This window comes from Scatophagus argus, chromosome 17 (genome assembly GCF_020382885.2).
Source record: "Scatophagus argus isolate fScaArg1 chromosome 17, fScaArg1.pri, whole genome shotgun sequence".
Lineage (NCBI taxonomy): Eukaryota > Metazoa > Chordata > Actinopteri > Scatophagidae > Scatophagus > Scatophagus argus.
Genome location: NC_058509.1, coordinates 2,817,631 through 2,834,475, shown reverse-complemented (window position 1 = coordinate 2,834,475; position 16,845 = coordinate 2,817,631). Strand labels below are relative to the sequence as shown.

General features: G+C 43.0%; 5 protein-coding genes across 5 annotated transcripts in view; 3 read left to right on the top strand and 2 right to left on the bottom strand.

The window, feature by feature from the left end:
* Nucleotides 1–2,477, top strand: part of LOC124075222 (major histocompatibility complex class I-related gene protein-like) — a 7,804-nt gene extending 5,327 nt beyond the window's left edge. Inside the window, exons 4-7 of the mRNA XM_046418729.1 lie at nt 1–74; nt 728–829; nt 1,263–1,349; nt 1,647–2,477. The exon at nt 1–74 is cut by the window's left edge and continues 226 nt beyond it. Coding sequence (XP_046274685.1) covers nt 1–74; nt 728–829; nt 1,263–1,324 — 238 coding nt within the window. The 3' untranslated portion in view covers nt 1,325–1,349; nt 1,647–2,477. The remainder of the gene's footprint in view (nt 75–727; nt 830–1,262; nt 1,350–1,646) is intronic.
* A 1,154-nt stretch (nt 2,478–3,631) lies between these two features.
* On the bottom strand, nt 3,632–7,207 carry psmb8a (proteasome 20S subunit beta 8A). Its single transcript, XM_046418735.1, has 6 exons — nt 6,909–7,207; nt 6,544–6,685; nt 5,752–5,863; nt 5,284–5,413; nt 4,699–4,903; nt 3,632–3,960 (listed from the first exon to the last, which is right to left on the bottom strand). The coding sequence occupies exons 1-6, from the start codon at nt 7,056–7,058 to the stop codon at nt 3,872–3,874; spliced, it is 828 nt and encodes a 275-aa protein (XP_046274691.1). The 5' UTR covers nt 7,059–7,207; the 3' UTR covers nt 3,632–3,871.
* A 473-nt stretch (nt 7,208–7,680) lies between these two features.
* Nucleotides 7,681–10,909, bottom strand: psmb13a (proteasome 20S subunit beta 13a). The gene is made up of 8 exons (XM_046418734.1): nt 10,770–10,909; nt 10,450–10,537; nt 9,565–9,662; nt 9,193–9,333; nt 8,980–9,095; nt 8,713–8,771; nt 8,280–8,431; nt 7,681–8,001 (listed from the first exon to the last, which is right to left on the bottom strand). Exons 1-8 carry the CDS (start codon nt 10,829–10,831, stop codon nt 7,890–7,892), a joined length of 828 nt encoding a protein of 275 aa, XP_046274690.1. The 5' UTR covers nt 10,832–10,909; the 3' UTR covers nt 7,681–7,889.
* psmb12 (proteasome 20S subunit beta 12) lies at nt 10,838–14,042 on the top strand. Its single transcript, XM_046418736.1, has 6 exons — nt 10,838–10,976; nt 11,474–11,544; nt 12,343–12,474; nt 12,678–12,807; nt 12,895–13,039; nt 13,588–14,042. Exons 1-6 carry the CDS (start codon nt 10,929–10,931, stop codon nt 13,713–13,715), a joined length of 654 nt encoding a protein of 217 aa, XP_046274692.1. The 5' UTR covers nt 10,838–10,928; the 3' UTR covers nt 13,716–14,042.
* Nucleotides 14,043–14,227: 185 nt separating this feature from the next.
* Nucleotides 14,228–16,622, top strand: psmb9a (proteasome 20S subunit beta 9a). The gene is made up of 6 exons (XM_046418737.1): nt 14,228–14,504; nt 14,649–14,716; nt 14,943–15,074; nt 15,748–15,877; nt 16,047–16,188; nt 16,352–16,622. The coding sequence occupies exons 1-6, from the start codon at nt 14,454–14,456 to the stop codon at nt 16,477–16,479; spliced, it is 651 nt and encodes a 216-aa protein (XP_046274693.1). The 5' UTR covers nt 14,228–14,453; the 3' UTR covers nt 16,480–16,622.
* Nucleotides 16,623–16,845: the final 223 nt, after the last annotated feature.

Genomic DNA, 16,845 nt, shown 5'->3' with positions numbered 1-16,845 from the left:
CTGTGTGTTTCAGCTCTCAGGTGTGGAGGACATCATCAAGAACCTGGACAAAGCAGACATCAGGACCAATGAAGGTAAGACTGAGATCAAAAGGTGGGAAACACACATTTATTTTACTGTAACCTGCAGTTCAGGTTTTCTCATGTTTTGGATGGGAAGTTTTGTTTCCTTCTGTAGTTTTGTTGTTTCTTTCATCAGTTTTTATATTGTAATTTTAAGGCTCAGATTAGAATTAAAGCAACACACACGTTCACCTCTGGACCCTGACAAGAGGATCAACACGTCCCTAAAAAGATTCAAACTTATGTTTCTTCATTAAAGTCAAAGTTTTAAAGAGATTACAGAGAAACATAATGAAACGTAGAAAATGCAAGTTTACTAAGTTTTTCTTTTTTCACTTTAACTTTTTTGTTTATTTTTTAAATTTTGAAACATTTGAATGTGATTGTCTGAAACTTTCATTGTGCCAAAAACCAACACAGACTTCAGCTAAACAAAGACAACAAAACTCAAGAAGGACAAACAAGCACAGATGCAGTAATTTTGTCCAGACAAGTTGATTAATTTGGTTAAAAATGTAAATTAGCAGCAGCAGCAGGACAAACAGACATTTAGCGTCTGTCTGTCTGCAGGGTTGTGGTCTGGTTGACAAATGGATGTTTGTTCTCCTCTGAGCTGCTTCACCTGTGCAGGTTGTGACTGTTTTCTGTTGTTTTCTGCTCCACAGAGAAGAACATGACTGTCATCATCGCGGTTGTTGTGGTGGTTCTCGCTCTCGTCCTCATCGCTGCTGCTGTTGTTGTATTCGTGGTTCGCAAAAAGAAGGAAGGTGAGAGACCCGAACAGAATGATTGTCTCTTTTGTCTCTGGTTTGATTTCAGACTTTGAGTTGATGCTTTCATCCAAAGTGAAGCAAACTTTGATTTGCCAGCACATGGAGATGAGTTTGAAACAGCAGTAAAGTGTGTGAGGCTCAGGCTCACAGTGTCAGTATGATACGAGCACAGAAGACAAACTCAGCTTTTCTTTTTGCCTTCATCTTGAAGAGGAGTCGCAGTGAGCTGCTCAGGATCAGAAACACGTGTTCAGGTTTACACTGTGGAGCTGCTTTTGGATCCTACAGTGAATATAATATGATGACGTTAGAGAGACGAGATCGGAGGAGGAGTCGCATGAAAACACAAACGCAGAGATTTATTTATCAGTCTGAGTGAGCACAAACTGTGAGAAGTAAAATGACTCGTCTTTGCTTTGCCTTTCAGCCAAATGTCCTCCATCTGACAACAGCTCTGAGCTCTCTGAGAAACTGAATCCTCAGCCCTGAATAACAAACACAGCAGCTGAACACAGTGAGTGGCTTCATATGAGACATGAACACAAACTGTGTGTCAAAGAACCTTCTGGATTGTTTCTGTAGTCAAACTTCTGTGACGCTTTGTGAAGAAAATCTTGCAGCTGATTGGACAAAGAAACTCTTAAGTGTTATGAAATTCAAATTATTATTAAATGTTAACTCTTAAATTAGTGAATCCTGAATATTTTAGATAAAACGATTCTTTAAATGTGTGGCTTTGTTTAACTGAACTCAAACGTGCAGTAAATTATTTTACTCTGTTTAATGTGATGTTTTTCTCTTGTTTCTTTAGGTTTACGGATAAAATTTGCACTGGATCAGCGAACGTCACCACAACATCCTCATCCGTAAACTGGAAATTCACTGTTCAGCCATCATCATACCTGATCGAACCAATCAGGGCTCAGAGTCTTGTAGTCGATGCTTATGGATTAGAGAAAACAAATTTGAAAAATGAGTTGACAGACATTATCACACATAAGTGGTGACATTAAATTATTCTGATAAGTTGAAACGTCACTCAATCTAATGAGGATCAATCAGATTTTGTTTGTACCCACAGAGAAGTAAAACACGACGTTCAGCACAGTGAAAGCATCACAGCATCACAGCTCTCTTCATACAGAAGTGATTCAAGGATTTGTGTGTTCATCTATAAAGAAATCTGTCTTAGATTAAAGCTTCAGGTGTTGGGTTTAAATAAATTAATTATGATTCTACAAATGTAAATACACGCACACACATCATTTAATCTCTTGAAAAAGTACATCATGATAAACATAACATGAAATCACATCAACAGTTTGCTTGTATGTTTCTTTAAAAGTGATTCAATTCAGGCTGAAGCAAATAACTTATATTTCTGAGGTATTTCTGAATTAATCAGCGTGTTGTTTTTTTGTTTGTTTTATATCTATTTTATGATCATTTTAATTTTAGTTGATAGAAAATATTTTCTTCTGTTTGAGATGTTTCTTCGTACCTTTTAAAGATGAGAAGAAGTCAAATTTTAATGCACAAAACTGTTTCTTGTGTTGGTGGATGATAATCAAAGAGTTGCATTGCTGTTTCATTCGTTTTTTACTGTCATTTTGCTTTTCAATAAATTCCCCAATACTCCAAAGTTTTGTGTCTTTGTGTGATTCCAGTTTGTGCTCACAGATGTGCCAAAGTGCCAACAGTTATGTGATTATTAGTCATCAGTCTGACCTGCAGACAGCAAACTGTGTGTTAAATTATGTGTACAAACGTTATTCTTTAAACGTTATTGAAGGGCACATTCTTTAAACTCACTGATGACATTTTTGTGAAACAGTTTGCATTATCGTGTGGTTTGCTGCTGTCTCTCAAGTCTTAAAGACAAATTGAAAAATGTTCCTCATTGAAGGCTTGTGAATGAAAAATAAGAAAATATGTAAAGCTACTGGTTCATTTATTTTTGCATTTCTCATGTATTTGTTTGTTTTTCCTTCTCTCACGGTATGATAGAGATGTCTACAGTTCCTGCACATGTTCAGTCTCAGTGTGGTGATTTGGTTTTCCTCTCAACAACCTGCTGCACTGAAATCTGCCTGGCAACTGATGATGTCACTGTCATGAAATTCTCCAGTTCTGTTAGTGTGTATCCAACTCTTCATTATCCAGCACGATGTTTAGATGTTAGAGACACACTTACTGTCCAGCCTGTTGTTACTGTGGATCAGATAACAGTTTGTGTATAATTTGTAAGTCAAGTGTTTTAATTTGGTTTTCAGTTTATTCTTAAAGTCACAGAAGTTCGACCTCTTCGAACCAACTGACAGATCTTCACAGAACTGACGGACTTACCTGCCTCCACCATGAAGACCCAACACCTCCGTGTGTGAAACCTGTGTGGCTGAGATCTGCATGGAAACAGCTGACATCACAGCTGGAGTTTCATTTTCACCGTGTGACAAAACTTTGTGTTGTCGTTGCTTTGCTAACCTGTACGATATTTTAAACAATTACATACAGAATAAACCACACAGATACAAGCACAGTTTATATGAAGAGCTGTAACCAAGTCTCTCAGTATTAATATGACACATTAGTGAGATGTCACTGATGCGTCTTACTGATGCATCTGGAGAGATTTGGCTCAGCGAGTATGTTGAGAGTCACAAACCAAATGAACAAATAAATCAAATTCTTCCTGTTTTCCGTGACTTTCACTGTCATGAATTTTGTGCCTGACACTTCATATCACAAAGCAACTCACTGCATCAGTTCAGGTTAATCAGTACAGGACGCAGCAGCGAGAGGAACAACAGTCTTTATTTCAGATCACCACACTGAACTGTCGGGCTGCCAACATCACACAACACAAAGAATCTTAACAATTTAATGACAACAGTTTTTTCCTGGGACTGAGAGTCAGGAATGGATTTCTGAATTCAGATGTCAGCTGTTTTAAATATACTTTTGAGAAAATATATTGTAATAGTGACACCGTTTCAAACAGAAACTGATTCAGAGGGCTGAGGTCGATCTGTAGGCTCAGAACATCCCCTTCCTGTAGCGGTGGATTAACTCTGACACGTCCTCCTGACACACCTTAATCCAGCCGTCCTCCCGCATGTGGTACACTGGACAGACACACAAACATGAAGACTAAATTGACAATTTGTCCTCCTCACGATCTCATGGTTTTACACATTTCAGGATCACACAGCATTCAGTCTGCCATGTTGAGTGTTTATTTGATAACATGAACAAATTTCCCCGACTGGACATGAAGCTCGCTGTGGTTTGACCCTTTGGCCAGTTTCTTATTTTACTGTAGTTTATAAATACATGCAGTACTTTGACATCATGTTATTTTGTCTGACAGTCTTTGTTTATTTCAGCTGTCGTTTAGTGTGTGTGGTTTGGGCTTGTGAAAGATGTGTGTGTGGATGTGTGTGTTCTGTTGATGCTGATGGTTTAGTGTTGATTGGAAAACACTGAAAACAAGATGGTCCATCTCAAAGAGTTGATCCTCAAATTAAAGCTATAATGAATCATTTCGGCTGAACTCATAAGCCATTAGAGGATCACAAAGAGCTTATAATTGACTCTGAGCAGGACACGAGTCTCTGAAACAAATTTCAGGGATAATTCATCCAAAAGCTGAGATATTTCACTAAAAAAACTAAATGTTAGCCTCTTGTCAGGAGATCAAAGAAATCAACAGAGGCCGTCTTACAGGAACTCTGAACGTCTGCGCAAGACTTTATGATCAGCTTGTCCAACAACCACACTGTGAGTGATTAGTCACGTCTTAAACAGAGACACAAGATGTACTTCTAAAGCAGCGTTTCAGATCATTCTCAGTGGATACGCACTGTTGACCACTCCCCCAGAGTAGGCGTCCCTGTGTGTGGCATGGGTGATGCCTCGACGGCCCAGTTCGTACGCCTCCTCCACCGTCATGTCCTCCCGGTAACCGCTGTCCACCACACCGTAGGCGTAGCCGTTACCACAGCCGGTGGAGAACATGCGGCCAGACAGGCGCGTCCCGTTATCGTCCACGTAGTACAGACCAGGACCCTGTAGAGACCACAGTCATTACTGCTTTACACAGGCCTGTTTAGGAATCCAACAGCACCTCCAAATGCAGAAGTGACAAACACAACGTTCATGAGCTGATCCAGCAGTGATTTGTGCACTTACAGAAATTATACTTCAATGTGTAAGTTATGAGACAGAAGTCAGCTGGTGGTTTCTGAGACCACACGGTACCTTTCATCTGCCGTGCTGTCATGAAGTCAATGCTGAAGTTTTATATGCTTGTTCCACAACATTTTAAAAAATCTTTTCCCTGTTTTGATTGGCTGACTGGTTGCAACATAATGTTCTGTTCTGTTTAACCGATGGACGTGTTTCTGTGTTCAGTCTTCGAGTGGTGCAGCCTGCAGGACTGAGCTCACCTCTTTGTCCCACCCACAGATCATGCTCCCCATTGACAGGCCCATGCCCCTGTAGCCCAGCATCATGTTCGACAGCAGCTTGGAGGCAGCAGCCACAGAGATCCTGTGGTTGTTCCTCAGCCTGTACAACCTGGACCAAATAACAATAAAAGAAGGTACCAATCAGCTTATCAATCTGCTGTGCATTCAGTCCAGGTTGGCCTTAACCTGAGGTCTTCCAACAGTGACAAAAGACGCTGATGATTCTTACACGGGTGAAAACAGGACAAACTAAACCAGAAAGCTCTGATTGATCAGGTGTTTCTCAACTGCGTTTCTGACAGTCGAAACAGGGATCAAGTAACATGTTTAAGCATTTTAACTTAGCATGCCTTCAAATGCAATACACCACTGGATCTGCAGATCACATGGGAAAGTTAAATGACTGACAGACAAAGAAACCCACATTCAACACACTGCATGACAGACCTGCACTCTTTGGCCAGGAGTCTCTCCCAGTACTGACAGTCTGCAGCGCTGCCCGACATGGTGCCCAGCAGGTAGGGGTTGATCTCTATGACCTTGTTGACAGCGTTGGATGCTGCAGGGCCCGGACACAAGTGGGAAAAGGAGGCGTTTAGTGACATGAATTACAGGTTGAAGCATCTGTAAGGGGGGCCTAGAGGCCTAGAGGCCTAGAGGTTGGAGAAGCAGCTTGTGACCAGAGGGTCGCCGGTTCAAGTCCCCGGACTGGCAGGAAAAAAAATTGGGTGTGGTGATTAATTTATTAGTGGTGGGAGTGATTAATTAACCCCCCACATTAGCCGGCAGATGTGCCCTTGAGCAAGGTACATAACCCCCCCAAATTGCTCCCCAGACACCTGACATGGCAGATCACTGCTCCTGTGTGTTTCACTGCATGTTGCATGTGTGTGCTCAATCAGTGATGGGTCAAATGCAGAGAAGAATATTAGTGTATGTAAAAATATACTGACATTAAATGTTTGAAGTTTTTTTCTATAAGGCAGGCACCTTTTAGTTCACAGTCGTAAAGGTTTATATTTCAGATCTCCATACTTTGCATGACCCCAGAGTTTGATATGATGTACAGGGTATTGATGATGGGTCATTATGAGTGACCAGGTCATGTCTCTGACTCCTTCTCTGTTTAAGAGCAGCTAACAGGCCTCAGGTTTTGTGGATCCCCAGGGCCTTTTCCAAACTTTTCCAGGTCTGGAAGAGATGTACACGTTCCATACCTTTCGAGACATGCGTACTTACCTAAGTACCGTCCGGCTGAGGCTCTGGAGTCCACAGCCACGATGACTCCATGTCTGAACTTGAAGGCCAAGGTGGTCGTGCCGTGTTCCATCTCTATGCACACACCTCCGTCATGGTTACAGGATCTGAGAAACCTCGAGGGCTGTGCAAGAGAACATGAGAGTGAAATATCCATCATAACCCAATATTCTTTGACAATAACTGCTGAAAGTTAATGTAAGTTCATGATATGATATTTCATTACACGCGAGCACTGAAAACCACAGACGCGTAAAATAACCTGATCCGCACGGCGTCTGACGCTTCGCGTTGGCATCAGGTTTACCGGACAGGATTCAGTTTATTAAAAAGCTCACGATACTCACGTCTACACCCAGAGGGACAGCAAATTCTTGAGTTTTAGTGCCGAAACTGAAGTGGTTGGTTCGGTCGGCGAGATGCGTCCGACCTGCTGGAAGAATCTGCCCGCGGAGTTCAGAATAAGACTTAAAACCACTAACGTCGAGCAGAGCCATGTCAGAGTGGACAAAACTAGATATTAATGTTCTGTAGTTTAGGTTATAAAGTCTAAAATGACGAGGTGATTGGCAACGCAGGGATCCCAAAGATCATTTCCTTGTGCGTGACAAAGAATTCGAAAGTGAAACAACCTAACAAACTGTTCTGTATTTACAGAAAAACAAGCCGGAATAAGAAACGGAGGACCCGCAACTATTAATTTAGCCAACCCCGACTGCTTTCTCATAAACAAAACACTTATTTTTTGAGAAATTATCCAAAAAATTAAGTTATATTCTCAAATAAAAAAGATGGTTTGAAATCACATGAACCAATAGGAGAGCAGCATGTTTGACTCGTCATCAGTCTCTAAGCGGAAGTGCAACTCTCAGGTTTGCAGGTGTGTGTTTTCATAGTTCGCAGTTAGAAAAACACACTCTGAAATGCATTGAGGTTAACGACATGTTAGCAGCTATGTAGTGTGATGTTTAGTGTGTAGTTATAACATACAGCAGCCTGCAGGCCTTGTTTTAACTCAGTCTGTTATCATAAGCACACGGCTGCTGCTCAGGGCTGAAACATTTTCATTCAGTCAGAAATTACAAATCATGAATAGAAATTAGACAACATGAGTCAACATGAATTTTATCCAGTGATTTTTATTTATTATCCCATATTGTGAAAACATGTTGCAGTCTATTCCACATCACTGTGAGGCGTAGCAGCAGAGCAGAAACCATCCAACAGCCATCAGATCAATGACAGGTAATGAAGTTATGGACTCTTTTTCACTGCTAAATGTTGTGCCGTGGTTGTGCCGTGGTTGTGGTGTGGTTGTGCGCCGTGGCTCAGGCTGTATCCATCTGCTGCACGTTCTCCTCTACAACCTCCACCTTTAACGGCACTACTTTCTCTGTCAGAACTGGTGTTGTGCCCGGGCGATATTTGTATTTCATTTTCCTGTGAGAGATGAAGAGACGGATGGATGGATGGATGGATTAAAGTGATAAGTTACTCATTAATTAAAAAGCTAAAGGCTTAGGTCACAATTCATCACTTAAAAAAGTTAATTCATAATCACACGGACGACAGATGAAAGATTCACTGCTCACTGAGAAGGAAATCTGATTTGCACACGTGGTTCAACACAAAAACTCAACAAAGTCCCCTCAAATAAAATCTCTTCTTATAAGAATCTGTGGAGAGAGCAGGTGTGAAATGAGGTCATACTGGCCCACCTGCTGTCTCTGTACTCGGACTCCTGGTAGGGTCTGATGTAGTCCACTCCTTGTCTGGTGACGACACAGATATCGATGTTGTTGCCTGAGCCGAGGTCGCTCATGATGCCCGCGTGGATGGCAACACGCACCAGCTCCTTCGCTTCCTCCAGCTGAAAGAGTGAAGAGGCGTCAGGGAAGAGAAGGACGAAAACATGAAGGACAACACAGACGCCTTCGTCAGTTTTAAAATCCACCTTTCAGCTTCTTGATTTACCAACAGACACGACTCAACGGGGAGGAGGATGATGGTTTACTCAGCTGTGCCACAATTTAAATAAAGATGCCCAAAAGTAAGTGAAATACTTTTGTGATTGAGTCTAAATCGACTAATCACAATATGAGATAAATCCCAACATATAACAACCTAACAGCTGGTGGCAGGGTGACGCACCTCCATGTCAGGTTTGAACCTGTCCTCTAGAATCCCAAGAGCCGCCAGATCACCAGATCCTGCACAGACACAAATCGAAGTCGATCTCAAAGTCAGTAAAATGCAGCAAATTAAAACGGATAACCCAATCTGCTGGAATTTAACTTGTGGAATGGAAAAGTCAAGCAATTTCATATGAAACAGAAAGAAGAAAATCACAGAAACTCAAAGTCCACCAACAAAGAGTCTAAGAAAAAGATTTTAAAGTGACAGTACCGGCTCACGTACCCATTGCAAGGTAAGGCACCTTGGTTACGCTCCCGTATGGCCCCACTGTGTACAGGTGGCTCCCAGAACAATCTACTCCCCCCAGTATGAGGTTGGCCCCGATCTGGCCGTGATACCTGAGGGCCACAGAGATCGAAGCACAGGAAGCCTGGTGAACAACTCATTTCTCTCATGTTCACCTCATTAACACGTCTACACGCGTGCAGCACAGACCTGTACAGCATGTCCTGTAGTATGTTGACGGCCATGACGACACGCGGGTTCCTCCCGCTGTTCAGGGAGAAGATGGTCAGGTTGGAGGAGAGAAGCTCTGTGGTCTTCTCTGTGTCTGCTGCCGTACCTGCACCGCAACAACTGGACAGAGAGAAGAGAGGAGGAATGAGCGAAAGAAGAGATGAGGGAAGAGAAGAAGGAGAGAAACTGGGAAAGATCACTGCAGGCCATTCTGAGGGGTGCAGAGCAGCATGGGTAAAGGAGACTGACTTTAAAATGTGCACTGAACCAAACACCTGAGGGAGTCATAACGCTGAGAGTATCTGGAGGCAGATTTCTCCCATCGTGCTGTGTTCAGTGTACAACACTTACTATATATTTGGAGCAATGTAATGGATCTTAGCACACATCTTGTCAGCCACCACTTCACTGGAGGTCGCTCTTGTGTCGGCGCCCAGCACCACCCCATCCTGCACCAGCACAGACGAATTGGGATACTAGTGACCAACTTTATTATGCACATTACATTGACTGACATGCATTACAACAACAGCTCCATGTTATCCTAATATAAGCCCCATATGTGACCCGGTGGAGCTGCCCAGTTCACTGACAGCTCAGTTCATGGGCGAGTCTCGTGTGGAACTGTGTGCAACTGCATGAATGACTGACATACTGTGTTGCTGAGAGACATAAGACACAAACACGCCACCCCTGGAGAGTTTATGTTATTATCAATTCAACGTACTGTGGAAGTGCAGGTGATTATAACATGCATTTCTTTGTCTCATTACTTATGTATTCTGTGAAACTACAATAAATTTGAATCTCCTCTGAAAGAAACCTTTAGTTCATTGAAACTCCTGCTCATGAAATTGATGAGTTGCTGCTAAAAAAGCAACAGTTTACAACAAGAAACACCAAATACTCTGAACGTGTTTTTATCACGTCCATGTTGGTTTACTGTTTGTCTCCTGGACTTCATAACATAATTGGACTGCTGTTTGCAGGACTGAGGACGTGTCTTCACCTCTGCAGAACCACGCAAAATAAGGAACTTTGATTTAAAAGACAACATATTTATATATTCTAAAAAAGATTTTACTTTGTCAGTGGAAAACAATGGGTGCCTGGAAGGTGAATAACCAGTTTGGTCTGCTTCAGACAGCAGTGCAAAGAATCCAACTTAGAGTTCATAGACTGAAATATAAAAAGTCACCGTTTACGTCTTCAGTTTTCACAGCTTTGTATACTCGCCTTGAACACAACTCCTGCTATCGTGGTGCCAGTTTTCAGAGGCTTTGGCGTCTGTGCTCCGTCAAACAGGCCCTCTAACGCAGCATTCCTGGGGTGAAGGGGGGAGGAAGAGTGGGAAACGCAGGGTCAACTGAATGTATGCTTATAATACCCGTGAACACACCATCGCCATATTGTTTCATTGATTTAACTGATAAACAGTAAAAAAGTTACTTTCACTTTTGATCCCGAGGAGGCTCAGTGTAACCGATAGTTTCATCTAATGTTCTGTCTTTATCGACACCGTTCGCTGCTCACAAGATATAAAAGTAAACTCATACCTCGCTGCGTTGTCGAAATTGAAGCCAGCTGCAGGAGTTTGGAGGATATTTGATAGCGCCATACTGGCTGGACTGCGGCTCCTCTGCGCGTCGCGCTGCGCCTGAGGTCGCTGTTCTCAGCCTCGCCGCTCCTTCCTCTCTTTCGATTTCGGACTGAAAATGGAGACGCACTACACGGACTCACAAGTCAAAGGAGTCAGCACAGGGGTGAGTAAATCCGGACCGGTTCACTTCTGCCTTCACCCAACGCGTCCTGCTACAGTGCCGATGCTTATTACGCGTGAAATGATTGATTACGATTGCTCGGAGGAGCAGGTGATGCTTTACCTGAGCAGAAAGCAACACACAGTGAAGTTGGTTACATCGACGCGTAATTCCACGTGGTTTATTATCAGAAGCATCTAAACGTTAGCCCTGACTGAGTTCATCACATTTCCACAAAACACACGACTCGCTACGCTTTCATTTTCTGTTAAGATCCCCTTAAAAAACATTCATTCGCAGGACTCAAAATCCCAGGATTCATAGCAGCGCTCAGTCTGCTTGAATGAACACGGAGCCGTGAGAGCGAAGTGTCTGTGATGCTGGTTAACACAGTGTTGTATTTCTGTCATACAGGGCTAAGTACACTTGTGACATGATGGTGAATGAACTCTCCCCCCTCTCCCCCCTCTCCTTCTCCCCCTTCCTCTCTCCTCCATCAGACCACCATCCTGGCCGCCACTTTTGATGGAGGGGTCGTGATTGGGTCTGATTCCAGGGCTTCTATGGGAGGGTGAGGATGTTGACACGACACAGAAACAAAACTCCACACATAAGAAGTTTTTCTGTGTGGCTCGTTAAGCTTTGGCTGAATGTGACTGTGCAGAATTACAAATCTGATCTGCTTTACTTGAGCATTTTGGTTTCATTCTACTTCACGCTTATACTCAGCAGTTTAGTGGGCGACGTTTCACTCTTTGTTTTACATAATTTATTTGACAACTTCTTACAAGTTAAGATTTTACATACAAAAATATAATGTGTTCATAAAACATACAACATATAAACCAGATAAAATGAGCTCCAGCATAACACATAACTCATTTTTTCATATTGAAAACTTTTAGGTTTGAAACTCTGCTGATGTCACTTATTTTTACTTATGCAACCGTATCACAGGTTTTAGATAAGATAAGATAAGATAATCCTTTATTAGTCCCATAACTGGGAAATGACAGTGTTACAGCAGCAAACAGGATATAGAGGGTGCAAAGCATGCAGGGATAAGGGAAGGAAGAGCATTCAAAAAAGAATAAATACACAGGAAACGAGTACCTGCAGCTGTACACAGTACAGAAAAGAAAAAGACTATTTACACTAGAGTCCCTCGGTTATGGTTAGTTTTACTTTAGAGAGTGTTGTGTGATATCAGACTGAAAGGTGAGCAGAGCACAGCTGCATTGCTGGACTTCTTTCCTTACTGGCCCGATGAGAACACCTCTACAGCCTCTCTTATACCTGCTCCAAGTGTGTATGTAGTCGGCCTGAGGGGTCTCTCCTTCGTCCATCCTCTCTTTGTCTCCGTCTTCAGAGAATATGTGTCCTGTAAGACCATCAACAAGGTGATTCAGGTTCACGACCGGATCTTCTGCTGCATGGCTGGATCACTGGCAGACGCACAGGCCGTCACAAAGGCTGCAAAGTTCCACCTGTCCTTCCACAGGTACCGCACACACACACATGCACATGAAAACATTTGCACAGGTATGCACAAATACAGATAAAGCCTGTTTTCACATCACATTTCACATTGAAATAATGCTCCAACTGTCTCACACAATAATCCAGAAAATCCAAGAAATTCAAAGTATTTTCTGTTTCAGCACAAACCTTAAAATTTGACTCTTAATGATCACTAATCTGCAGCATCCAGATGGAGACTCCACCTCTGGTGATATCAGCAGCGTCGGTGCTGAAAGAACTGTGTTACAAAAACAAAGAGGAGCTGCAGGCCGGCTTCATCACAGCAGGCTGGGACAGGAAGAAAGGACCACAGGTAGGACGAACATCAGGGAAGCAGTGATGAGGACAGCACACGGTGATGCACACGGCTGCTGGGCTGATGTTCTCCATCCTCCTGCAGGTGTACGTCGTGTCTCTGGGCGGCATGTTGATCAGTCAGCCTGTTACCATCGGGGGCTCGGGCAGCACTTTCATCTACGGCTACGTGGACGCCAAATACAAACCCAACATGAGCAGAGACGAATGCTTACAGTTTGCCACGAACGGTACTCTTGTGTTACTCCACTTGTGTACCCAAACAGAATTAAGTTTGTACCTGTTTTGTCGGGAAGTTTATGTCAGGATTTGAGGCGTTTTTATGAAAATATGTTATGAGTGAACGGTGCAACAGAAGTGGGGATTCTTGCCCCGCAGCTGTTTAATGGTTATGTAATAATTAAAATATATATATAAAATAAGAGACTTACATAAAAATCAAAAGTTTTCAGCCACATCTCACAGTCTTCAGCACATACAGAGTTTGCTCAGTTGTCATGGAGCAAACCTGATGAGACCAAAGTATGGAAATTTAACCCAGAATGAGAGGTTGGGTTAAGCTCAGACTTACAGAAGGTTTATGTTCTTACATGCTCAGTGTTCAAGGATCTGCAGATCTTGCACGAATTACAATTAACATAAAGAGTTAACTGAAATCAATTGTTAGTTGCAGACAGGATGAGCTGTATGAATATTACAAACTGCATGTGTTGACCTAAATTTCTCCCGCTGCTTGTTCCTGTCTGTCTGCCTGTCCCGTCTCCTCCTTCCTGTGCAGCTCTTGCTCTGGCTATGGGCAGAGACAACGTCAGCGGGGGCGTGGCTCACCTGGTGGTAATCACGGAAAAGGGGGTGGAGCATGTGGTGGTACCTGGTGACAAGCTGCCCAAGTTCCACGATGAGTGACACCTGTGAAGAACCAATGAAATTTAGATTTATTTTTTTCCATGATGGAGTAATTGTTTGTTGTCCCTCAGCCACAATTTCACTGATGATTTCCTGTCAGACTGCTTCTCAGCCATGAAAAAATAATAATAAAACACATCAGGCTAGTTTATACAAAACGATCATCATTCCACTATTAAAAACAGAATAACTTCATCATAAAATAGGATTTTTCTCTGTCTTTTTTAATGTGTGGAAACACATTTTGGAGAGAGTGCAGTGCAGTGGGTGATGACCTGATTGAGAATGATTGAAATGTTAAACATAATAAAAATGTCTTCCCTCACAGTTGTTACTCTCATTTATTTGACTTCTGCGCCTCCATTGCTGTTGTTCCATGATTTAAGGTTAACATTTAGTGTGCAAATACAGAATGTATAGCACTTAACGTTAACCCACGCTGTACTAAACGAGCTGTGCGTGTGTTCGGTTCACGGCTCGTTGCAGAGGAGGGACAATTTAACTTTCAATTTCGATTCAGTTGAGGAAAACATGGAGTCCGTCTGAGGACTGATTGTAGAATCAGTTTTGGTAAACAGTAACAGGTAACAGTTTTAGAGCTCTGTAGTCGGTCTCCGACAGCCAGAAAACAACATTAAAGCGGGACTGAACGTTTCGGTTTGCGTCGGGTGTCCCCTTCACTTCCCTGTTGGACAGACTGCGTCGTTGTTCTGATCGGAGTCTCTGCAGTGCGTCGACATGTTGGAAGAACCGGGACCTGCGTGGTTGTCTGAGGAGGTGAAAACCGGAGTAAGTATGAGGTTTTTATCACCTCAGAGAGTCTTGGTGGCCTGTTGATGTGCATCTTGGTCCTGGTCGTGGCCCAATGCGGGATTACGTGTGTGTAGACTGAATTAGAAATCAGCCCATTTATTGATTTTACTCTGTTTGCAGACCACCATCATCGCCATCGAGTTTGATGGAGGGGTCGTGCTGGGGTCCGACTCCCGAGTGTCTGCAGGGTAAGTCAGCGCGCGCGTCATGTCTGCGCGCACGTGTTTGCACGCACTGCGTCCAGTTTTGACTGCAAGACACAGTCTTTAATAAGACACCAAAACTCCCCTTTAGCTCGCCCTTTCTAACTGTACACCTTTGTTCCTTTGCATGCTGTGTGTCCTCCTCGTCCTCGTCTTCATCACCCTGTCCACTCCACAATCACATGCTCTGCCTCTTCATCCGTCCATCCAGGGAGTCCGTGGTGAACCGGGTGATGAACAAGCTGTCTCCACTCCATGACAGGATCTACTGCGCTCTGTCAGGCTCTGCAGCAGACGCTCAGACCATCGCTGAGATGGTCAACTACCAGCTGGATGTTCACAGGTGAATGTGGGCCAGCGACTGACTGGACAGACAGACTGACAGACAGCTGACAACATGAGGGAGGACTTTTTCACACCTGTATTTAATTATGATGAAATGACAAGCCACCGTCTCCTGAACCAATTACTAAGATTTGTTTTTCATTCTTGGCAAATAAATCAGCAAATCACGTGCATGTAAATAATAGATCTGAATAATCTGAGTATCAGAAGGTAAATATAAAGCGTGTCAACATGTTATGGTGTCCTTAAACTTTGATATTTCTAGACATCTCAGTTGCCACCACAGACAACCACACATAACCTAGCAAGTCTTTTTTGATTTCTTCAGCTAAGAGTGTGACTACAAAATACACACCTGTTACATTCTGCTAGCTTGAATATTTACATCAGACAGAAAGGAGTTAGTTTTTGACATAGTGTGTGTGTATACTGTCAAACATGTCAGTGTTAACACACTGCAGTCTGTCACCTCAGTGTCGGCTCAGTTTGCACCTGAAGCCAACTGCACTGCACTCTTCCTCAAATCATTATAAAACCTCTTAATGTCCTTCCGTTTTAAGGAAATTACATGTTTGGCTTGTTACAGACCGAATTGAATTAGTGTTTCTCACATTTACTAGAAAATCTTCAGGGTGTAATAAACGTGTTTTATCTGTTTCTTCTCACATCAGTATGGAGATAGGCGAGGACCCTCAGGTTCGCTCAGCCGCCACTCTGGTCAGGAACATCTCGTACAAGTACAAGGAGGAGCTGTCAGCACATCTCATCGTGGCCGGCTGGGACAGAAGAGAAGGAGGACAGGTCAGTAAAGGCTGCAGTCTGAGCGGAAGAGAACCAAGCTGCAAAACACAAACGTTAAAAATCAACGTTTCTGTGACTTCTGTTCTGCTGGACGCTTTGAGCAAAAGGTCTTAACCAGCCGACACACTTGACGTCATGACATTACGATCTGTCTTGTCCACACCTCCAGGTGTTTGCAACCCTGAATGGCCTCCTGACAAGACAACCTTTTGCAGTCGGTGGCTCAGGCAGTTCTTATGTGTATGGGTTTGTTGATGCCGAGTATCGCAGAGCAATGAACAAACAGGAGTGCCAGCAGTTTGTCGTCAACAGTAAGTTTATTTTCCACAGAAAACTTTGGCTTTTTTGTCAGTCAGTGTGTTGGATGGTGAAACAGAAAACACACATTTATTAGTTCATTTTGTGTTGTAAAAACTACAACCTCTCCTCACCTGTCTCACCCCCTTCTGCCACCTGTCGTTCTCTCTCCTGTAGCTCTTTCTCTGGCGATGTCCCGCGATGGCTCCAGTGGTGGCGTCGCCTATCTTGTCACCATTGATGAACACAGCACAGAGGAGAAAGTCATTCTGGGAAATGACTTACCCACCTTCTATGATCAGTGATCAATGTGTACTTTTTCATCTCTGGTCTGCCAAAACACTGTTGTGCAGGATGCAGTTAGGCATTTGTTTCAATCACAATAGCTAATAAATATTGGACAAGAACACTTTTACTCTTAATTGTAATAAATGGAAATAAAACATTGCATTTCTCTATAATTTCCCAAACTATTTCAAGTGTAAGAAAAAGGTAAAAGCTGCTGGCAGGGATGCCAGGGATGATGGTGGATATTTTGTGAGCTCCGTTCTGTGACCCGGTTCAGGACAGGGTGCATACAAGTTGTCACCGTGCTTATCAAATGTGCTGTTTCTCATGTAACTGGGTCACCTGAGGCCACTTCCTGTTAAAGTTGGTTCACTCAGGTCTGC